Consider the following 24,032-nt stretch of genomic DNA (forward strand, 5'->3'; position numbering starts at 1 on the left):
GAGGTATGCTGAGCCGGGCCTCCCTCCCTTAGACACAGCTCTGCCCAGGTGTTTCACCTGAGATCATCTCCTCAGTGGAGAAGAGAGTCCAGTAAATAACAGCGAATAGAGAGACAGAAAATAAGGAGCACGCATTGGGGTAAACAGATGATGAATGAGCTGCCAAGAGATAGAGAAAGATAACTCCTTACAGCAAGGAAAGCAAAATTTTCATCCTGTGATAATTCTGATACTCACAGAGAGCATCTAAGTGGACACTCTCTGCAGATTACGCATCTTTGGGGATTTCAGCCAGTCAAACATCAAGATGACTCTAACACCACTCAGGCACTATACTACAAAACCCATGCCCAGGAGATTTCGGGAAGAAAAGTAAAAGCCAGCCCTATAGGCAGGCAGCTGGGAAGACCCAGCTTATACTGTCTCTGTTCTCTTACCTGTGCCATCACTCTGAAAGGCTGGGACTGGATTTTCCCCTTCTTCTAGCTCTGCCTGCAGGCGAATATTGACGTGATTTATCAGGTGAGAGAAGAGGGCCAGCGTGAAAGCGATGGCTGCACTGTACTGCTTTGAACCTGCACGCAATAAGACAGTGTAATGAGGTGGAGGAGACTGACCACTAGTTCAGAACATGAACGCCAATTAAGACAACATCTTCAGCCTAACTGGACTGCTGAATGTTAATCACTAAATTTCTGAATGGCTGAATAAAGCACTGGTTACCTGCCCTCTTGAGGCTGTGAACACTCATAAGGCAGATGATCACCATGCGAAAGATCAGGAGATCAGGAAGGAAGGAGTAGCCACTCTCATACTCTTCTTCATCTTCACTAGTTGAGCTCAGATTAGGAGGAGAGGGCAGGTAGAACAAGCACAGGTTGAAATCCTCCAGCACAGACTGGCAGAGAGATGTCAGCTCAGAATCCAGAGAGCTTAACAAAAGGAAGAAATAAACAATAATTATTATTCGAGACTCAAGCTCCTGGCAATGGAAACGGAAGCAAAACTGGCAGTTAGGCTATCCTTTAGCACTAGACAGGATGAAGCACCAGGGAATATACTGCAGGCAACGACAGCTATGGGAAGCAAGTGAAATTAATCAGATTATGTTTTCCTCTCCAAAGCTGCTAAATTAAAGACAAATAGTAACCACAGCATCTCCCTTCGAAGAAATGGGTCACCAAAAAATATATGACTTCTTCCCTGGGAGCTCAGGCAGTAGCCATCAAGACACACAGCACTTCAAAGCTAAAGGTAGCAAAAGTTTCAGATCCACTGCTCAGTTAAAGGATGACAATGCAGCGCACAAACTGGGGACTCAAGTTTTCCTCCTCCCATGTCTCTAACTTGCAGCCCTGTAAGAATATTCCAAAATCCTCTGTAGCTCTTAGCTACTTCAAAGGAAGCACTCACAGTATTCAGTATAATCGGTGATGGGAGTCTCCTAGTTACAGAATAAACCTGTCTGCAAAACATCTAGCAAATCCTTTTCAGGGGGCAATGTGCTTGGGAAATGGAAGTAATTTCCAATTTTGTTATGCGCTAAATATGTGTTAAGCGGATATCAAATCAGCCTGGAAGTTCCACTCTGGTATAAGTCAGTATCTGAAAGCTAATCCCATACTGGGCTGCATTAGCAAGCGCACAGCCAGCAGGTTGAGGAAAATTATTATCCCTCTCTATTTGGCATTCACAAGATGACATGTGGAGTACAGCATCCGGTCTTGGGGTCCCCAGTACAAAAAAACCCAACCAAACAAAAAGACACCGACAAACTGGACTTCGGGGGAATAGAGAACGTGACGTATGAGAAGAGACAAAGAGAACAGAATTTGTTCAGCCTGAAAGAAAGAAGGCTCGGGGGGTATAACCTTCTGTTTTCAGGTGCCAAATAGGTGGTTACAGAGGACTAAGAAAGACTCTTCTCAGTGGTGCATAGCAAAAGGAAGGGAGGTGATGGGTACAAGCTGCAGAAAAGGAAAATGAGACTAGATGCAAGGAAAAAAAAATTTCCACAGTGAAAGCGGTCAAACACTGGAAAGGGGACCACAGAAATGTCAAATCTCTGTCCTTAGATCCATTCAAAACTTAGCTGGTTGAAGCTCTGAGCAACCTCATCTGACTTCACATTTTAATCTATCTTCACAGTGGACCCCACTTTGGGGGAGGACTGGACCCCTAGAAGGTCCCTTCCAACATAAACTATTCCACGATGAGTTTAACTGTAGCCTGTGTATAAGCCCTTTAAAACACCTGCTCTATTTCAAGCAGTAAGAGTTTTATTTACAATCACCTGAAAGGCTCCTAGCAGAGACAAAGAAAATCCAAGAAAAAAAAAAAAAAAAATCACACAGCTGTACAAAGCTTTCCTATTCTAACATGAACAGGTTATGCTATTTGTTTCTCCAAACAAGGTATTTGGTTACAGATTTCCAAATGCAATGAACAGCCCTGCACACATACAGACAGTGACTCTTTGCTGTCCTGTCAGCCTAAATCCAGTCCTTGCCAGGAAAAAGCATTTGATGACTGAACAGGGCAAGGCTGCAAGGCTCCAGAGTTCAGCATTCACTCAGCTACTGGCTTGATTTAGCCAGAGTCGCAAAGTATTTAACCTTTTGGTATTTCAGCCTCCCTTGGATGACAATCTTCTTCACTCTCCCTGCAAGGTTAGAAGACTAAAGTCTTGGACCTTTTGGCAGAAAGCCTCAGCACAGGCACTGTTGTCCTACATGGAACAGTCTCTTCCAATTCAGAATGCCTGCTACTGTGAGTTATCAATAGAAGATATTATCTGCCGTAACCTTACCTGCTCTTTGGCTGCAAAAGACTCTGCAGGTACATAAAGCTCACCAGCAACCTCTTAATGTCTTTGCCTCTAAAAAGATTGAGAAGAAAACACTGTAAAGCAGGTACCCCGTCACAGAGATGGACTAGACTAACAAACCTCTCTTAATAGGTAAATCAGGTCTCAATTGAAAACTACATTCTGATGAAACTGGAGAAAAAAAGACAGCTTATACACTTCTAACTTTCACCAATATACCTAACCGTCATGAACAGTCACCAGCTCCAGGGGAGAGTAAGAAAATCTCTCACCTCAAACTCTACACCTAGCCAACATTTAGCTTTTCTCCTGAAATTATGACCTGAGAGATCAAGAATGGGATCTAGACTGGGGCTCTCAAAATTCTGGGAACAGTCACTGCCTCAAATGGGCCATGTACCAGTTCCCACTTCCCAGAAAGACACTACTCTCAACCCAGAGGATGACACTGGTGGCATTGCAAACCCTCAGCCTGCACCCCTCTCCTTTTCTTTTCCCTATTACCGCTTCTTGCTTGGAGACAACTTCCTGGTTTCACATTTCTTCAACTGATGATACATTTTGGCTGCTTTGTCATACAGTCGCTTCAGGTTCCCATAGGCACCTTCAAAGGACACTTCAGACTGGATACTGAGATACCAAAATAGAACACATCAAAAGTTACTTTGCCACATTTTATGGCTTTAATTCACTAGAAAGTTATTCAGGCATCTAAGCATGAAGACAGGTACCTAGTGCTTTTGTTTGAACATGCTGGGATACTTAACTCCCACTGATGTCTTCAAACCCCACTTCAAGCTGCACCACAGCTCCATCTGCAATGTTTACATACCTTTTCAAATTTGTGCCTTAAGGCCATGTTCAGATAACTGAAGTCCACCTACCTCACTAATCGAGGTGCCTCACTCAGCACCTCTACTCCCCATCAAACTTGGCTCTCAAGCACAGGCAGAGGGTCTCAGTGCAGCCCTGCACATGTATTTTAGTGACCAGCATGATGGTTTGGTTTGACCAAGGCTCGCTCTTATTAGCAGTCCTGCTCAAGGGTGAAATAAACCCATCTCTCTTCCCCCTCCCCTGAAACTCATCTGCTGAAAACAGTCAGAAGTCCAAAGTAAAGGAGAAAAGAATCTGGCACCAGCAATCACAGTGCACTGATTCTTTGTCCAGGAAGCCAAGATGTTCACAGACACTCACCAGCGTAAGTAGCAATAGGTAGCTTCCACATTGTAGTATTTGCTCCCTGCCAATGTCCCCAGCTGGTTAAAGGGCATGCCTGTCATGAAAGAGAGGGGCAATAGAATTAACTTACAATTCTCCAATGGCCCTACTAGAAAGCAGATCCTTTCTCTCTCACTACATTTCCACACAGAAGGGAAGCCAGGAGACACAAACAGCAGTAAAGCTGCAGTACATAGGTCTGGACTACTCGATCCTTTTGCCACCCAGGTTCTTCTTCTGTCTTATAGTGCTTTTAGATCCTCCCCACTTTCCTGCTAGTTAGCTACATAAGAAAGCAGAGCATACAGTGCCTCCTCCTCTGCATTGATAATGCCATGGCCTTGACTCTGTATTCCTCTTGACATAGACATCACCTTATCAGCATTTAAGAGTTCTGTTCCAGCTCAGTGTGGTACATAAATTTTTATCACTTATTGGTATTTGGGATCAGCCTGTCAAACAACTCAGTGACAACTCTGTAAAGACAGCACAGAGAAAACGTTTTTCTGGAATTGCATACTTTTTAAGATAAGACAGGCCCTCACCTCTTGCCACAATGTATTCTCATAAGGTAGTCATTTCTGAAGGAGAAAGCAGTATGTGAGATTTTTTTGCAGGGGTAAAAAGAGGGAGATGACCAATAATGCTCTGCTTCTGGCAACAGACAGCTGGATCTTCCCTTAGCCAGACAAGCACAACTTTACCACATTCATGGAATTCTGAGATTCTCAGAGGTTATCATATGAGTAAGCTGAAGTCATTGGCAAAGAGCACCTTTGTTTTAACTCCTCTCTTTGGCTTGCTAGCAAGAGAGATTCTCAAAGAAGGAAGTAGTTTTAACCAGAGGATAAAACCACTCCTCTCTCAGCAGCAGGACATAAACCTGACCAGCGTAGTATCACAGAGTATTGTTTTTAGGTTGCAGCAACATGATTTCAACAACTAAAAACTCATGGTAACTCACTCACCAATTTGTGGTGCAACAGAAAGGGCTTGATAGTAAAACCGCTCAGCCAGCAACTCTGTGTCCACACCTGCCAGTTCATTCTGATAGCGAGCTGAAAGAAAACCACACACCGCACATCAGAAACCAGAAGGCAGTGTCTTGTCTTCCCTTCTGCAGAGAAGCACAGTTTCCCTACAGATTAAAAATACCACAAAACTAGAAATACTGGCTAAGTCAACAAATCCATCAAAGAACCGCTCTTGGCAAACACAGAAATGTACAGAGTTTGCCAGGCCTGTCTGAAGCACTTCTATTTTAACTGCACTATTCCACACATCACAACCCCTGCCACTTCAAGCAAAGGGGATATCCCTCAACACTTGTGGCAGCCTGTAAGCAAAAGTAAGAAATTCTTCTGCTCCATGTGTTAAGTGCTGATTCATTTATCCTTGAAATAACTCAGAATTGTGCTCCATTTTCCAGTACCTCAAACAGACTATATACTACTACTGCAGAGTGTGAAATCTAAAGCAAGTCAGTTGACCTAATAAAATACCTGGCTGTGGCTAGACTGGACTTATATTAATTTTTTTTTTTTTTTTATTATTTTTTTTTTTGTGGACAACAGTAGGCATTTTGGAAACCTTAGGTGAAAGCATTGTGAAGAGGTGAACACGTTTCTGTCCCACCAGTCAGGTAAGTCATTCTTACTACCCACATAAGGCATTTATCTGCAATGCCATTTTTAGGCTGATTCCTGTGCAACGATAATGCCAAACAGCTTTCAAGAGCTTGAAGGCTGCTGCATGTCAAGCACATTTACCCATGCCTCACTTCAAATAGCTGTTTTTCACACAGTTACATGTTTTCTCACTGTCTTCACTCCCACATGTTCACAATCAGGCAAGAAGCTGACACACTTACCACACACTTCAGGAGGTCGTGACTGTGGGATAGACATGTCTGCTATAAAAAGGATGACACGCAGCCAGACACAATGACAAAGAATCTGGGGCTTTGCAGTGGCCTACCACTCTGGATGGATTCACAATATTGCTTAACAAATCTGATTTTCAGTCACACTTGTGCTGATGACAGTGGCTCCGTAAGGCAACCTTAAAGCAAGTCTGAACTGAGAAGTCAGCTCACTTTGAGTTTCCTTCACACTGTCCAAACAACATAAATAAAAGCAAAGACTTCCATTCTTACACAGCCACAGATACAGCTGTTTATCAGTAGCAAACTCCTCTACTTGCCCAAAAACAAAGCTTCTGCAAGTTGTAGCAGTTCAGTTACCCACAAGGATTTCAGCTTATACCAGTCATTGACAAATGTGTCAGAGGGAAACCAGTGTCTGCAAGTAACTATGGCTGGTGACTAACAACGATGGACTCAGCACTGCACAGGCACCATCTTTTTAATGTATTAAAGGTTGCCCTGAAAGACGATGCTGTTCTTACCTAGATCTCCCAGATAAACCAGACATCTGTGACATGCCATCTGTGCCCACTCCATCTCCTTCTCCGATGCAGACACAGGTTTCTTGCAGCCTACATGAGAAATATGAAATCACATACACCAGTGGGTAGAGGCTGCTGGAAAGACACATGAGCAGCCTACACCTCTGCCTGAGACAACCAACATTTCATGGAATGAAAACAAAGACCACATGGTCAGACCACACTGTTGGCTGCCATCTATAGCATGTTATAGACCAGCACTGGATCACTCTTGTCAAAATGTGGAAAATAAATGTAGAAAATACATGTAGATGCTGATGCTCACCCACTCCCCCTTCAAGTTCCCCGCTGATTAGGGGCAGTGCATATCACTGTATCACTAACAGTCACTGAAATGACTGTCACTCAGACTTTGTCTACAAGGTATGCCACAGAGAGCTGGCTCCATTTGCACTCAGATGAGAGGACAAAGGCCAATTCCTGTCTACAAGCCATGTGATCGTGTTAACACAGCATTGAGTACAAGCTAATAAGGCCTGTCGAGAGGCTGATTTTGTTAGCATGGCTAATGAGGCCTTTGGATAGGAGCCGGCACAAATCCCTGGAAGCCAGAACAAAGTCTGAGCACACTTGCACCTGGCAGTAGCATACAACGTGGATGTACCCTCCCCAACGCTGAAGATGGAAATAAACTCATTGTCTCAAGACTGAGATCTAGATTTAGGACGGGCCAACCAAAAAGGGAGGAAGATAAGTAAAACAAGGAAAAATCAGGACAGCAAATCTGTGTTGTAGACAGAGCAGCTGCAGTCAGTTAGGAAGAACTGCCTCCAGACAAAACTGCCTTTGCATCCAGACGAGGGCAACAAAGCTGGTGAAAGGGCTGGAAGGAATGTCCTATGAGGAGCAGCTGAGGCCTTTGGGCCTGTCTAGTTTGGAGAAAAGGAGGCTGAGGGGCGACCTCATTGCTCTCTACAGGTTCGCGAGGAGGAAAAGTGGAGAGGGAGGTGCTGACCTCTTCTCCCTGGTATCCAGTGATAGGACACGTGAGAATGGTTCAAAGCTGTGTCAAGGGAGGTTTAGACTGGACATTAGGAAGCATTTGTTTACCGGGAGGGTGGTCAAACACTGAAATGGGCTTCCTAGAGAGGTGGTTGATGCCCCAAGCCTGTCAGCATTTAAGAGGCATTTGGACAATGCCCTTAATAACATGCTTTAACTTTTGGTCAGCCCCGAATTGGTCAGGCAGTTGGACTAGATGATTGTTGTTAGGTCGCTTCCAAGTAAAAGTCTAGTCTAGTCTATTCTATACTTGAACTTACAAAAACAAACAAAAAAACCCCAACCAAACAAAAAAAAGGCAGTTCAGGCAGTGGAAAGTGTCAAAAGCAACAGAGGAAGGCTCCAGGCAGCTGATCTGAACTAACTTAAGCCACCAAACATGACTCAGTTCCTGGGAGGGGCTGCTGCTGGGAAGATCGTGCTTCCCAACTCCCCATCAGCACCTTCTCAGCCAGCAGGGCCATGGTTCAGCCAGAGATCAGGAGGCAAAGGCTACTGCATTCACGCTTCCTCTCCAGAGAGCACTTACTGCCACTGGACAGACCAGTGTCATGGATTCAGTCTAGGTACAGTCTTCCTGTTGCCAAGGACTTCCACCTTCTGGAGGAGAAAATTCCCTCAAGCAGGAATCCCAAAAGAAGATTTTTAAGACCAGTCCAGCCTGCAGTCTGAGTTGCTTCCCTCTTGGCTTAGTTTAAAAGAGTGGAAGTGAAATCTGTAGGCTTAAGTGACCAGTGAGGAATGATTCCCACTTACTAACAGGCATTGTAGGAGTTGCATTATACAAATACATGGCCTTCAAATCTGTGTCCACATATGCTATTGGACCTATCCTCCTTTTCTTTTTTGCTTTGAATCCTCTTGCTCCCATTTACATAACCATCAAGTTGTGTCCAGCCTAATTGGTAGTTCATATGGGATTCTTACACATCCACTTTTCTGGATATGTAAGGTTACATCTCTACTATCCAGTTACATACTTGTCTACTGCATCCTTTTAGAGAGCCTAAACACATTAAGAAACCTGAATAAGGGAAGCCTTTCAAATGCAATCATACACCACAGGGTACAAACCCATCTGGAATGCGCATTTCAAGAATTTATTAATTCTGCAGTACTGAGATACATTTCTCAAAGCAACAGTTGCCGGGGACATCTGCCTTTTAAACCAACATTTCAAAGCCGATCATGATACAATCATCTCCCGGAACGAAGAATAGGATACCAGCAACTAAAACATTCTATTGCTAAAGACATACTAACTTCTCATATGCCAGTTTCTGCTGTCCTCCCCCCTGCCAGCTTTAAGAATGTCAATTAAACACTTGCTAATACAGTTCACAAAACATATAGAGGCTCCATTTCTCCCCTGGACCCACCCAAACAGAAACATGTGCCTTGAGGCCACAGAGCACAACCCAGGAGCAAATGTGAGCAAACTATTACAAGTTAATCGAGGATGTGAATCCATATGCAGCTTTGAGCTGTTTCAAGACTGTAAACACTGTTATTCTGCCTCCCCTAATAGGTAAGATACCTCAAATTACCCTGCATCTAACGGCATGCACAGAGGCAGTTACCTGAGACAGCTAACATACCTTATTGTGTTACAAGAGCTTCCTCATGTTCTCAGTCCAAGATTCAATAGCAGTTTCAAAGCTACACACAGTACAACTAGGAAGTACGTGAAGGGAGCACAGATAAAAGGGGCACCAAGAGGAGGAACAATATCTTACATCTAGTGAATAGAATGTCCTGACAAAAATCTGTTGATTTCAAGAACCTATTCCCCCAATGGCCTGTTCGTCTGCTTTAATCAAGCTTTTAAAAACATTCTGTACAGCCAGAAGTGCTCTTCAATTTTCCATAAAAATCTGCCATCACCAAACACTTACTAAAGAATTTCCTAACAGCATTTTCTTCCTGTTAGAAACCCTTCTTTCTTCCCTAGTTTAGTATTAAAAAAAACCAACAAAACAGTGCCATGGAAAACTGAGCAGGAGAGACAGTCTGTTCTAAACACACAAGTGGCTCATCAGAAAAAAGAAAAAAAAGATAATCCCTTAAACGCCGAAACAAAGATGGACTAGTACAAGGGGAAGCCACCTCTCTGGGATTCAGGCCTTACCCACTAGTCCAACATACTGAGCACTAACCTATTAGAGGGTCCGTTACGTGCGTCCAGTCAATACAGCACTGCAGCTCTAGCTGATAGTGAGACTGAATGTAGAGGAGAAGGTGCTGGTAAAATCCTATGCCAGCAACTAAGTGAGTCCGGTACGCACACTCCAGAGTGCTACGACTGTGAATGTGCTAGAGGGAAGAAAAAAATGAGAATATGTTAATGCAGTCCAGGTAACATTTTAGGATGGCCACCCAAGTAATACCAAGTATGAAGCAAGATAGTGGGTAGCTCAGCAGTAATTGCACAGTTTTTGCACAGTTCTATACCTCCTCTTGCTCAACAATGTTGTATCTACTAGTATTTACTAAGGGTCAACATCAAGGAGAAATACTTGCTGCAACAACAAATAAATAAAATCAAGGTGTCTGGTTAGAGCACCTTAAACACATTCAGACAACCAGATCACCAGGAGAGAGTTTATGGTGTTAGAAAATACAGGCGTGAATACTGTGAGTATTTTCCAGTGATCAAATCCAGTAAAAACAATCAGCACTGACAAAGCCTCCTATGACCATTGTTCTACATGGTGATACATGTCTTTTGAAGATGGGAAGACAAAAATTGAGCAAATTATGTTGAAATATCCTCTGCAATAGCAGCTCTCTCAGCAGATCATTAAAGCTTACCTGCCCACAGCTAGACAAAAAGTGTATGTTCAGCTCCATGATTAAAATTCAGGAGTGCCTGGCTTCCTGCCCTGTGGTCAGACAACTTCTCCAAGCAAATGAAGCTTTTAACTTGGTCTCACCCATTGCACAGCCAGAGACTTTCTCATGCCAGAGACATAGATACCTGCCTTTTTATTTGTTTTAATGAGCTGGATAACTTCATAGTAAACTTTTCTCCAAAGCAGTTCTTCTGCTTTTCTTCCATAATCCACTGGATGCAAGAACATCAGCTTCACACACAACTCCCGCAGCCTGAGAGAGACAGCAGAGAATTCACATTTAGCTACAGGAGCTTCAAATACAGCTGCCACTACATGAGCACGGAAGAGGAAAATCTGAATTCATTATGATGGATGAGCTAGGCTATCTGGTGATGGTACAGCTTGTATCACTCCCACACAAGAGCATCTGGAAAAGCCATACACCTAACCAGTTACTTTGGCTCAGCTGGCCACCAGTAACTTCCTAAATTGCAGTAATGTCAAGAATTGTCTTGAAAGCTTAAAATATTACTAAGAATAATCATCCTTGCTAGGCACCCTCTGAACCTGGTAAAAGACTTCACACACATATAAGAAGTTTCTTCACCACACAGTTTTTTTAAAGATAGTTACAAGGAAGGCATTGGCCAACATGAAGATGACTTATTTGTATTACAAGGACACTCAGGAAAGCCTCCAGACATGGACTGTATGGTTAGGTGCTGTTCAAATACAGATCTGAAATCTAGCCTCTGCTTAAAAAACCTGGAGGGATCCCAGGTCAACAGGTGCACTACAAATCAAATACACCGTGGAACTGCAGATTCAAAACCTCCACCTGTTGCTTCACGTGGATTTTCTCCAGCCAAATATAAAAAATAAGCGCCCTTCCCAACTTACTTGTTCCTCAAGCTGATGTTCTCTGGCTTGAACACTTCTTGATACGCTGCCTTATTACCAAGGATGAGATCCAATCGATGAACAGCCTCTACCACTGCTCTGCAAGCCAACACAGAAAGAAGACTTTCAGAATAGCAGGTTATCTGGGATTATTTCATGAGACATAGGATGTCTGCACAGACCCATACTAGCCTAGTTAATTCCATTATTAGCAAGCTGCATTATACCACCACACCATATTAATTGATTTCCTTTCTGCAGTCTATTTTAAAAAGCTTATGGAAAGAAGAAGAAAGCAGAGTTACATACACTGTAATGATTTTGCTGCAAATCAGCTTTTTAATCACCAATTACTACTGCCTGTCTGATCAAAAACATCAGTTATTTCTATAGTAGCAAAGTCAGAAATGTCTTTGGACATGTTACCAACTTTTAACCTCTGCAATTAAATCATGCTATACTTACACTCAGATTAATTTAAATATCTTAAACTCTATGAATAAAAAATGGATTGATTTCTAGCAGGTACCATTTTGATAGGGTAAGAGTCAAACCTCCACCAATTCCTATTTCCTTACCGACTCGCCTATAAAAGAAGGCAACTCATGTCATTCTCATTTGCCAAAACTTCCGGGGCTTCATTACAGTGACTCATTGACCAAAGCCCTTAAAGACCTCTCAGTGACAGGTAACAGAGATACTCAAAACCAGCCTAAAATATGAAATTTGTTATGAGACTTCCCCCTGAAAGCCAGCTAAAAGACAGACCAAGCAACCCCCAAACCTCTGAGTCATGCAAAAAAATACTTCTGTGAATCACTGCCCAAGACTGTCCTGGAGGAGGAATACCACACTGTATATAAAATCTCAAGCACTCAAAAGTTTGTAGCTGTGAACAAATCAGACCACAACTCCAGAACACTGCAGTGAAATAAAACCAGGGACCTACAGAAGCATTAGTGCTGACAGAAAGTACCCTCATCAATATCTCATGGACAGTTCAATAAAGCCAAATCGACCAGCCACATTAAATCCTTCCTACCAAGAGAGGTCATGTCTAAACCTCTGCCTTTGTTAAGCCTGTATTTGAGGTCAATAAACTGACTCCTGAAATTAATTTTTCCAGCTGTTGACTCTACATGTTCCTCTGTAAGAAATACATCCTCCAAGCCATCCCCAGCCATTAGCTATCACACTCCACAGGCACTTGTTCTCCCCCTCAACTTCACATCTATCTACCTGTCATTCCTCATTTGCTCTAATACCTTTACTGCTCCTACTGCTGAGCCTGCCGCACATGGAGAGCTGTTTAACAAGAAGCTGAAGACAACCAAGATGCATTGTAAATACAGAATGAGACAGACCTGATCACAGCAAACTTCTGCAAAGCAGAACAGTTAAATGCTGCTACCAGCCTGCTCCCCCACCCCAAAATCTCCATCATCTGCAGAATGCAAACTCCCTCATCACACTCACAGCACAATGCAATGACTGAATCCTTTTTTTTTTTTTGCACACGTACACAAATGGTTGCCAGATTGAATACTGGGCACTTGCACGGCACTTGCAAGCAAGAGCATGCAAAATCATGCTAAGGAGGTAGGCTGAAACCACCACCACTTCCTTGAAAACTACAAATATTACTGTAATGTAACTGACGGTTTCATAAACCAGCCCCTTACTAGCAAGGCAAATCTCCTTTCACAAACCCACCACACCAAAAGGAACCTCCCTGAAAAAAACCCAGAACATTCAGGAGCTCAAAGAGAAAACGTCCCATCTCATGCTATGTCACAGGAAGTCTTTCATCCAAGGGTAACTGGAAATTTCACTTGTTTTCAGTAAACCACAGAACCTGACAAAAGAAGAGAAGCGTAGGGAATAGGACTGTCTCACACAATGGCTTGAGAGATCAAAACACCACAGAGTTGAACCAACTTCTTCCTAAATAATCGTGAATAAAACCAAGAATAGAGTAAGAATCACACAAAAGTCTGCTACTAACCTTGATAACCACAGCCGCTTCTGCTCACTAGCATCTTTCTCACATGGCCTGAAGGTCCTTTGCAAACTAACAACCTAATATCCTCAACAGAAAGTAAGGCAAGCAAGTAAAATGCTTTTTGGTTTACAGGTAAAAGGCAGTAAGTATGAAGCATTCATCCAAGCTCACAGCATAGTGGAGGGGAGAAAAAAAACTAGCAAGACCCCCCCACACACGTTTAGTTTCCCCAAAATAGATCTCCACAAAGCAGCAGGCAATAAACATATCCTTACTGCAACCTGGATTATTGTCCTGTCACTGTATCTCTCAAAGACCCTCTCCAGTGAGTGCTGCAGCAGGAAACAAACACTGTGGCTCACAGGGAACTGATTTATTTCCTATGCAGAAGGGTGACCAGAAGAAAGGGGAACTGCTGATTCATTTGATTCCCAGAGAGAAGTATAGGAAAACTATGATCCTCTATTCCCAAAATAGGCAGTCTCTACATCTTCAAAATAGCTGTAAAAATGCATTCACTGTGCACTGAATCCACAGCTGCTCTGTGTCTGATACAAGCTCACATGTCACTGACACCTCAAGGTGGGAAATGATTTCACAGTGACTACAAGCAGTCGACACCTGCATCCAAGGACATGGTCAGCCCTTAGGGTGGGATGTAACATGTGCAGGTGTGAACCCCTGTGTCCAAATCCTCATGTGCAAGTTAACTGTGTTCAAAGGCTCAACTGACTCCTTCTCCTGCCACTTATTCAATTCAGATTCCTTTACAGGCACATGGTCCAGGCTCTCCCACTGCTCCGTAGCTCACATGCAAAACAAGCCTCTATTATTTTTCTGTCTAAAAAAAAGGTCACAAAACCTCATTTGAGAATCATCCTGAATTCAGCAGTGACAGAAATGCATCTTGATACCATGCAGCATGACACCATGAAATGACAGGAAAAAAAAAGCAGTTCCCAGATCTCCCTTTACAAGTTGCAAGCAAACAGACAGCTATTTGGCTGCCAACAGTATCAGTGGATAAGAAATGTGATCAAGCAGTTAAGGAAAGCCTACTCACATGCACCAGGACTCAAATGCCTGCCAAATGTGAAGTACAGAAAAGTCTCCTTCCAGGGATGATCTGAGCAGGGACACTGGAGGGTATTTCACCTTCCCCCTTCCCCTCGAGCACAGGGTAGGAGGCATCCTGGAGGGCATCTCCAATACAAACCTGTTTCCTACAACCGTCAGGGATGGGCACATGAAGACACTGGTCGCTTCTGCTATTTTTTACAGGTTCATAAAGAAACAAGAGAGTTGGTGACTTGAAAGCAGCAAGGTTTGTCTTTTAGGATGTGGGTTCCTGAGCCGTAAGGCAGAAAGCAGACACCCGCTGCTGGAGGCGGCAGAGACAGGAGTAAAGAAGAATCTGTGGCAGTCAGTGATGACCTGCAAGGATCCTATCTCCACAGTGGTGAGAAAAGGGGACACAGTGAGGACAAAAAGGTATAGGAGCCAGCCTCACTTCAAAAACGTTAGGAAACATCAACACAGGCGCTATTGACCATGCACTGATTAAAATGCAATTTAGCATTTGTGCCTCGCATGGCTTGAGACCATGGGCTGAATTTTACTTAGCTGTTAAGAGGCCAAATTTTGTCCCAGTACCCATTTTTATACCTGCTGGGTTTAAACATGGCTTTCAGACAGCACATCAGAACCACAGAGGAGGCAAATCAGATGCCAGTCTATTAAAAGAACCAAGTACAGCACATCATGCCAAGCAGGGTGGAAATAGTCCAACGCAAAGTCCTCTTCAGCCACGCAGACACCGATCTATCACTTTCCTTCTGTGCCATTAACATTCTGGGATGGGGCAAGACAGCAGGGAGAATTATTTGTCCGCTCTCTATCTCTTCATTTAATACAAAACTAAGAGCCACAGTCTCTGAGGAGTAAGAAATTTCTCAGGGAAAAGAACTGCAGCCATTCATTTGTATTCTGGTATGTGTCAGTACACAAATAATACTGCCCAGAACAAGGCTGGCAGACAAGAATAGTAACGCAAAGCCAATGAACTAATGGTAACCCAGAAACCAGAAAAGAAATCTGTAAAATAAATCTGGTCACCCTACGCTAAAACATGCATTGTAACACAGCATCCAGGATAATCCAGTTGCCACTTTCTGAGGTGAAACTTGGGGATTATCAGTCTGGGAAGACTTAAACGGAAAAGATCAAAGACCACCCTACAAACAGCAATGGGCAACCTCATCTCCACAAGGATGCTCCAATGGCCAACATACTTGCCAAGGACCGTGGAGACCCGAGCTCAACTCCCACTGCTCTCACAAGCAGACACAAAGCTGATCCCATGTGAGCACAGTTTATAGCTGGGACTGTGACATTCAAACATCCATGATTCAAAAGCACTGTTTAATCTGATGGCCAAAAGTTTCCAGAGACAATCAGCCACCACACAAAGTACAATGTACTTCTTAGAGGACAGGAAGTTACTGCTTCATCTAACTGAACTTCAGGCTGAAATGGAGAATTGTCAAGAGACTGTTAAGGTAGAAAGCTTGCTAAGAGAGTTATCAGCTACGTAGCTAGAAAATTTGTGGCCACTGCAGATATTATAAATCCTGCTCAAAAATCAGAATACTGACTTCCAGCTAAAAGAAGAGCCATCTCTACAGAGTGTGGTTTTCTTTTTCTGCTATAAAACAATGACACACCACATTCTGCCACAAAAATTTAAACAGAAAACAATCATTTCCTTGCCTTGATGACCAATTCCACGTCTGGTCAAGGGACATTTACTTGTGAGCTCCAGCAGCATAGTGAGGTACCGCTTGTCAGGTGAGCTAAGAAGCACACACATTCCTGGTCCACTGTGACCACAAATTAAAACACATCTCAAACCATGATGAAGGTGGTTTGAACAAAATGCATTCTACTTTGCAAGCAGGGGCACATACAACCTCTCCAATCCTGTCCACCACACCTCAGGTGGCAGTGGTCAAGGTGTTATGATGCACTAGCTCAACTACTAGCAGATGTAGGAAACAATCCCTAAGATCAAATGGGGTATCTCAGTGTGACAGCAGACACAGAGCTCCACAGCCCTGGAGGCACTTCCAGCACGACAACGCAGCCCACACCTCAGGTAATCCAAGCCATTGTGTTCTACCACTGACCTTGTAATAAGAAAAAGAAACGCGCCTAGTATCACTTCAAAGTGCAGGGAACATGCTTGTACAAAGTGCATCATGGAAACAAACAAATTCTGTTAACTACCACTCAAACCTGCTATTACTGCTTTGGACTTTTGGGCAAGGATCTTGCCAGATGTCTCAGAGGGAGGCAAGCCTTGCCCTGTTTTAGAGGAAGGCAGTGAGGTTCCATGAGATGAAAGAACATGCTCAATGTCACCGAGCAAGTCAGCAAGACAAAAAGAAAATGGACCCCAACATAAAATCCATCTCTTGCCTTCATCATTTTGCTCATCTTCAAAACCACACTGTCGCTGCTGAAACTCCACTATGAATCTGCTTTACTGATGGAGAAACTAAGACAGAAGGGACAGTTTCTGGGCCACATTCACAAAACAAGTCATCAGCGGAGCAGAGGCCAGGCACCTCAGCACTGACAGTGTGGCACCTCATCCCTCTGGGGTTGACCTGACAAAGGCCATCATTATTTCCTGAATCTTGTCTTCTGACGCTATTTCCAATGCACAGTGCAGAGATGTAAGTGAGAGTGGAGTCCCAGGGAGTGTTTTACTGGGAAGATCTGCTGCTAGGGCAGTCTTGCCCTCCATACAGCAGGAAGATGCCCTGGCTCAAGCTCCTACTCATCACACCTTCTTCTCCAGCACTTCCCATGTAATCTCTGTCTTCTGTCAATGCCAGGGACCCCATCTTCAGTCCCCCTCTCCCTGGATGCCCCCCACATCCTGCCTTTATCCCACTGCATCTCAACATCTCCTTCCCCCTCAGCCCCAATAATCTCCTACCCCACCTCCCCGAATCCTGCATAACTCCTTCCTCTATCCCCCATGTCCTGATCCATCTCGCTGGATGCCCCATGCCCCCTTTCCTGTGATCCCCTTCTTACTCTCCCACCTGCCTTTTTCCCCCATCTTACCTGGATCCCCCACAGCTCCTTCCCTCACCACCCTTTGTTTTGACTCATCTCCCCTAGATCCCCCATACCCCTTTTTCACCAGTGCCACCCCCCACCCTGTGTATTGCTCATCTCCTCTGGATCCCACACAACCCCCTCCCCCTAGTCTTTCCTAAATTTCCCCCTTCTCCTTTCCCGTAGCACTGCCCACTTCTTCTGGATTCCCTCCAATTTTCTTCACCTCAGTCCTCCCTAAATTCCACCATCCCCTTCCCCTGTTTCCACCAATCTTCCCTAAATCCCACCATCTCCTTCCCCCATCTTTCCTGAATATCCCTCCAATCCCAGTCGCCCCAACTCCCCCCAGTCTCCTCTGGATTCATCCCCTCTCCAGGTTCCCCCCAACCCCTCCCCCCTGTTAATCCCCAGCCTTCCCTCGATTCCACCATCTCCCTCCCCAGCCCCCCTAAATCTTCCCTGACTACTTCCCCCATCTCCTTCCCTTCAATCTTCCCTAAATCCCCCCAATCCACTTTGCCTTGGTCCTCCCCAATCTCCTCTGGGTCCATGTATGTTCCCCGCCCCCCGCTCCAATCCCGTTCACCCTTGCCATCCCCAATCTCCTCTGGGTCCTCCCTATCTCCTTTCTTCCCTCCTGCTCTCCCTAAGCTTCCCCGAATCCCCTCCCCATCCCCTTCCCCCGGGCCCCCCCAGTCTCCCCCGGATCGCCCCCCAGCCCCCTTCGCGCTGGCCCTCCCCAACCTCCTCCGGACCCCGCCCCATCTCCTTTCCTCCCTCTGGTCCCCATAGTTTCCCCTGGACCCCCTCATCTCCTTTCCCCGGTCCCCTCATCTCCCCTGACACCCCTCACCTCCCCCCCCCGCTCCCTCATCCTCTCCCCGCCGATGCCCCTCTCCTCACCGGTAGAGCCGCTTGGTGTGCAGCACCTTGGCCTCCGGCTCGCCGCTCTCGCCGGTGGGCCCTCCGCCCTGGCTCATGGCGCCCGGCGAGGGCAAGGCCCGGGCCGGCCGGGCGCTACCCACCGCCCCCCCTCCCCTCCTCAGCACCGGCCGCGCCGCCGCCGCCGCCGCCCCCGGCCCCGCTCGGCCGCCATGGCTGCGCGGCTGCCCCCTGCCCCGCGCCGCTCTCGCGAGACTTGCCGCGAGACCGGAGAGCGGCGGGCAAACATGGCGGCGGCGGGACCGGCCTCAACTCGCGAGAGTTTAGCCTCTCGCCACGCCAGCACTGATTGCTGGCAACATGGCGGCGGCGCGGCGCCATCTCGCGAGAGTTCCCACAGTTCCCCGCACACACGCGGCCGCCGCGCCAGCACTTAGTACTGGCATACAGGGCGGGCGCCCGGGCTTCAGTCAGCCAGCGTTATGGGTCACCCTGCGCGCCGGCCAAGGCAGCGGCGCTGGTAGCCAGTTCCCGCTGTGGGGCTGGTGGTCCCTCCCTATGGCTGCCCCACGTCATGGGCCTGGCAGGAGCTCTGAGGCAGGTGTCCCTCTGCCTTGGTGCCTCAGGGCTGCCAGGAGCCCTGGGGGCTCAAACAGGGGCCACCCCGCATCGTTGTGGAGGCCCTGAGCTGATGGAATGGTGGGAGGAATCCCTCCCCAGTCTTGGGAATCCTTTCATGCCGCCATGTAGCACAAAAGCCAGGTGCTGCTGGCTGAGGTGGGGGCTCCCCAGCCCCCCCCTCCCCCCATCCCTTCGGTGTTCCACTTCCTTGGCGTGGCCATGGCTCTCGCAGGAACAGCCCGGACAGAGAGCCAGGCCAGTCCCTTCTCTGCCATGGCAGACAAGCACTGAGGCTTCTCTTTGTCCACCAGGCCCTCGCCCTGGCCCTGCTGCCAGCCCTCCCAGCGCAGAGACCCCCTGGAAGGGGGGACACACTTCCCTGTGCTTGCCCCTACGTGGTGGCTGTCCCATGCCATGGAGGACATGTTCCCCAGGCATGGGATGGGCTCGGGAGCTGGCACAGGGCTGAGGGGCCGCCGGCAGGCTCAGCCTGTGTCGGGCGAGGCTGCCGCGCCTGCCCCTTTCAGCTCGGCCCCACCTTAGCTGGTTAAACAGGTTTGAAGTCCAGACGGCAGAGAGACCGTGGAAGCAGCATTTCGCAGACTCCCAGGACAGCCGCCGCTGCTGCGCAGCCCTCAGCCCTATGGCCCCCCACTTCTCTCCAAGTAAGTCTTGCAGCAAGGGGAGCCCGGTGCCAGCTTCCTCCCGTGTCCCGTGGGGTGATGAGTGAATGGGGCTGGGAGCGGGGAGATGGAGGTGTGCAAGACACAGGAAACTGCTTTAGCCGTACTCCCTTGTGTGGACCTCAGGTGAAGGCCTGTGCCACTCTGTGCCTCAGTTTCCCCATGCCTGTGGCCAGGCCAGGGCTCTTTCTGGGGGTGCAGGGATGAATGTGCCCAGAAGGAAGAGAGAAAGATTTTCATTGCAGGAGGCTCCCATGCCCACAGCCGGCAACACTCGGGACAGGTTAAGAGGCAGGGATCCCCTGCTAAGATGGAAAAATGTGAGATCTCTGCCTGGATCTCATGCTCCCCCATGGCAAGTGGCACCCGGCAGCCTCCTGTGCCCGCCCCAGATGAGTCTCAGCCACAAGAGGCAGCAAATCTGGCTCATCCTGGCTTGAGATGTGGTTCCTAGATGCGGCCTAGCCAGCCCTCGCTGGCCCTCACCCAGTATCGGGGATTGGCTGATGCTGGCACGGGCCAGTTGCATCGGCCAGTGTCCAGCTTCCCCGAGTCGCAAGGCTCGTGCCCAGCCAGAAACCCCAGGACATTTGGCCAGGTGGGGAAGCAATTCTGTGGTGGGTTGACCCTGGCTGGACACCAGGTGCCCACCAAAGCTGCTCTTATCACTCCCCCCACCAAGGTGAACCAGGGAGAGAAAATATAACAAAAGACTCATGGGTTGAGATAAGGACAGTGGGAGATCACTCACCAATTACCATCACGGGCAAAACAGACTCGACATGGCGAAATTAGTTTAATTTATTACCAATCCGATCAGAGTAGGGGAATGAGAAGTAAAACCAAATCTTAAAACAACTTCCTCCCACCCCTCCCTTCTTCCTGGGCTCAACTTCATTCCTAGTTTTGTCTGCCTACCCCCCCAGCAGCACAGGGTGACGGGAAATGGGGATTACAGTCAGTAATCCCCAGACACATTGTCTCTGCCGCTCCTTCCTCCTCAGGGGCAGGACTCCTCACATTCTTCCCCTGCTCCAGCATAGGGTCCCTCCCACAGCAGACAGTCCTCCACAAACTTCTCCACTGTGAGTTCTTCACAAGGGCTGCAGTTCTTCATGAACTGCTCCAGCATGGGTCCCTTCCACGGGCTGCAGTCCTTCAGGAGCACGCTGCTCCAGCGTGGGCCCCCCATGGGGTCACAAGTCCTGCCAGCAAACCTGCTCCAGCGTGGGCTCCTCTCTCCACGGGGCCACAGGTCCTGCCAGGAGCCTGCTCCAGCAGAGGCTTTCCACAGGGTCACAGCCTCCTTTGGGCATCCCCCTGCTCCGGCGTGGGGTCCTCCACGGGCTGCAGGTGGATATCTGCTCCACTGTGGACCTCCACGGGCTGCAGGGGGACAGCCTGCCTCACCATGGTCTTCCCCACAGGCTGCAGGGGAATCTCTGCTCTGGTGCCTGAGCACCTCCTCCCCCTCCTTCTTCACTGACCTGGGGGGCTGCAGGGTTGTTTCTCTCACATGTCCTCATTCCACTCCCTAGCTGCGGTTTCTGTTGCACAGCAACTTTTTTTCCCTTCTTAGATACATTCTCCCAGAGGTGGTACCACCATTGCTGATGGAGTCAGCCTTGACCAGCAGCAGGTCCATCTTGGAGCCAGCTGGCATTGGCTCTGTCGGACATAGGGAAACTTCTAGCAGCTTCTCACAGAAGCCACCCCTGTAGCCCCCCCGCTACCAAAACCTTGCCACACAAACCTAATACAAATTCCCAGGCTGCCCCTGTTTTGCAGCCAGACCTGCACACGCAGGGATCACCAGGCGCCCAGCTCTGGGCAATGGTGCCCACATGCATTGTACCACATGCCCTGATCCTGCTGCCGTGGGCTGCGAGCACTTGTAGGGTGTGAGAGCATGGAGATGCTGGTCTCTGCTTTCTCCTAATAGTGGAAGGGCAGGCAGGTGATGGGGACTGCAGGGGTGGTGGCTGCCAATTCACACACCACATTGTAACTGGAGCTGTGTGCATGACCCCAAACCCCTCATTTCTGCTGGTTTTTTGTCTGTCTACTTTCTGCTGGCACAGGGTGAAAGCAAAAGGGACTGGAAACTAGTCCCCTCTCGACACCCCAAAACGCAGGAGAGTTTCTTACCAGTCCCCAGCTGCATCCCCAGTGGTGCTGAGCCGGTCACTCTCATGGCTGCTGCTGACCCCATCCTGCCCCCTGAGGAGGTGGCTTTGCTGGAGCTGGGGAAGGTGGCCCTGGCCGCCCCCCTGGACAAGGTTCCACCAGCCCCAGATGAACACCTGGGGCACCCTGATGCCACCCTGCCATGGGACCAGTGCCAGCACAGCACCCAGGGCCAGCTGGAGCCTGTGGAGACGAAGAGGCGCTCAAGTCCCGAAGGGGGCCGCGAAGACCCTGAGGAGGCTGCTCTCACCTGCCCCCCAGCTGAGGCCGAAGACGAGGAAGGCCTTGGGCTGCCCGTGGTGGCGGCCCACGTCTTTGTGCCCATTGACCTGCAGTGCATTGAGCGGACACCCGGCAAGCAGAAGAAGCAACCTGACCCATGCCCCCAGGATGAGGGCAAGGGGGGCTACATCCTCCACAGCGACAGACCCAACAGCCTCTGCCAGAAGCAGGTCTTCCTTCCCATCAGCCCCTCACGCTACAGGGACCCGCTGGGCTTTGAGGGGCGAGTGGGCAAGCCACTGACCGAGGGGCCACGGTGCCCGTGCGCCAGGGACTGTGGTGCCGGCAACCTCAAGGCTGTGGCCTCAGTGGCAGTGGCCCTGCTCCTCTGCCCCTGCCTCGTTTACGGGGCCTACGTCTTCCTGCCTTTTGATGCCCCGCTGCTGCCCACCGTCAGCGCCCGCCTGGTCTACACACTCCGCTGCGCCGCCTTTGCCACGTTCCCCATCATTCTGGGTGAGCCATGGGGTTGGTGTACAAAGCCCTTTGCCCCTACCACTAGGCTGCATTGGCCCTGGGGGAGCGGGGGCTGTGGGGAGCGCTGTGTAGAGCTGATGCTAAGCTCTTTGCAGCTCCATTGCTCCCACCAGGAGCAGCAGACTGGGGTTTCCTACCCTCTTCCCATCCCGTTGCATCTCCCTCTGGTCCTTCCCCAGCCCTTGGGCCCCAATGCAGTTTCACCGGGCGCCTGCTCAGTCCCTCTCTCTGCCCCCCAGGGATGATAGTCAGTGGCATCTCCCGCCTCTGCTCCTCACAACTGGAGCCCTTTGGGGAGCTACAGCAGGAGGTGGAGCTCCACCGCACCTACGTCTCCCAGTCTGTCCATCTCTTCATCCTCTACTTCTTCAACATGGCTGTGCTGGCCACCTACCTCCCACAGGAGGTCCTCAAGCTCATCCCCCTGCTTACGGGGCTTTTTGCCATCTCCCGGTAAGTGGCTCCTTTACCCTACCTGGGCTGTGGCAGTGCCCAGGGTGCAAACGGGGTCTGTCAATGCTGCCAAACACCATGCCTTGGTGCAAACTCCTGCTCCGGCAGTGCCTCACCTAGCCAACAACAGCCAGGAAAGCTGGCGCAGGGGAAGGGTTGCTCCATCCCTCCTCCCACTTCCTGCAGCGGCTGTGCCTGGCAAACCTTTGCTGGGATCAGAACCCCTGGGTGCCGGCCCAAAGGCATCGCCCTCACTGAGCCCTCACATCTCTGCCCTCTCCAGGTTGATTTACTGGCTGTCATACGCCATTGGGCGCTCCTTCCGTGCCTTTGGCTTCTGCATGACCTTCCTGCCCCTCCTAGCCATGCTGCTCTGGAACCTTTACAGCATGTTTGTCCTGGAGCCTGAAAAACTCCTTGCTGTGGCAGCACCAAAGCCTGAGGACCGCTCCAAGGACAGTGGAGCCAAACTCCGGTACTGGGGGTGAGGGAGGCCCTGGGGAGATGAGGTGCATGGACCCTGCAGTGCAGAGGGGTTGAGCCCTCCTCACTGCCCTGCCTTGTGAGCCCTGAAGGTGGAAGGGTGTAGGCAGATCTGGCTGGGCCCCTGCTCCCTGCCCTTACCTGGCAAGGTTTTGCTGGGTGCCTGGGGTTGATAGAGCTGAGCTGTAAAACCCTCTGCACTGGGAGTTTCCTGCAGGATGGTGAAGAGGGCCCAGAGCAAGGCCCAGTGAGTCCTGTTCCATGAGGATGGGCTGGGCTGGGATTTGCCTAATCTGCTGGAGCTGGCTTTCCCCAATAAAGCCCTTCACCAAGTGGCTCTGTGGCTGGTTTGGGAAGGGTGGGTTAAATTCTCCTAGGAATCGCTGCTGCCAGGATTTGTAGCTCTGCCCATGGGATGCCATCATCCATAGCTTTGCCCACAGGATGCCATCATCCAGCCCCAAAATGATGTTTCCAAGAGGGGAAAAAATGATGTTTCCCCAAACTGCCCATCTCCCAGTGCTGCAACAGCACGCCAGCCCTACACCCTTCTCCTGGATCCCTGCATGGCAGTGTGGTGT

General features: G+C 48.6%; 2 protein-coding genes across 2 annotated transcripts in view; one reads left to right on the forward strand and one right to left on the reverse strand.

The window, feature by feature from the left end:
* The window catches only part of SMG5 (SMG5 nonsense mediated mRNA decay factor), a 33,859-nt gene extending 15,418 nt beyond the window's left edge, over positions 1 to 18,441 (reverse strand). Inside the window, exons 1-11 of the mRNA XM_069795559.1 lie at positions 18,287 to 18,441; positions 11,251 to 11,349; positions 10,498 to 10,621; positions 9,673 to 9,829; positions 6,455 to 6,544; positions 5,017 to 5,106; positions 4,025 to 4,103; positions 3,332 to 3,457; positions 2,810 to 2,878; positions 724 to 932; positions 438 to 575 (exon numbers count right to left, since the gene is read on the reverse strand). Of these exons, the coding sequence (XP_069651660.1) occupies positions 438 to 575; positions 724 to 932; positions 2,810 to 2,878; positions 3,332 to 3,457; positions 4,025 to 4,103; positions 5,017 to 5,106; positions 6,455 to 6,544; positions 9,673 to 9,829; positions 10,498 to 10,621; positions 11,251 to 11,349; positions 18,287 to 18,363 (1,258 nt within the window). The 5' untranslated portion in view covers positions 18,364 to 18,441. The remainder of the gene's footprint in view (positions 1 to 437; positions 576 to 723; positions 933 to 2,809; positions 2,879 to 3,331; positions 3,458 to 4,024; positions 4,104 to 5,016; positions 5,107 to 6,454; positions 6,545 to 9,672; positions 9,830 to 10,497; positions 10,622 to 11,250; positions 11,350 to 18,286) is intronic.
* A 336-nt stretch (positions 18,442 to 18,777) lies between these two features.
* Positions 18,778 to 23,788, forward strand: TMEM79 (transmembrane protein 79). The gene is made up of 4 exons (XM_069795638.1): positions 18,778 to 19,551; positions 21,651 to 22,494; positions 22,755 to 22,968; positions 23,252 to 23,788. Exons 2-4 carry the CDS (start codon positions 21,762 to 21,764, stop codon positions 23,454 to 23,456), a joined length of 1,152 nt encoding a protein of 383 aa, XP_069651739.1. The 5' UTR covers positions 18,778 to 19,551; positions 21,651 to 21,761; the 3' UTR covers positions 23,457 to 23,788.
* The last annotated feature ends 244 nt before the right edge of the window (positions 23,789 to 24,032 follow it).

This window comes from Haliaeetus albicilla, chromosome 10 (assembly GCF_947461875.1).
Source record: "Haliaeetus albicilla chromosome 10, bHalAlb1.1, whole genome shotgun sequence".
NCBI classification, from domain to species: domain Eukaryota; kingdom Metazoa; phylum Chordata; class Aves; order Accipitriformes; family Accipitridae; genus Haliaeetus; species Haliaeetus albicilla.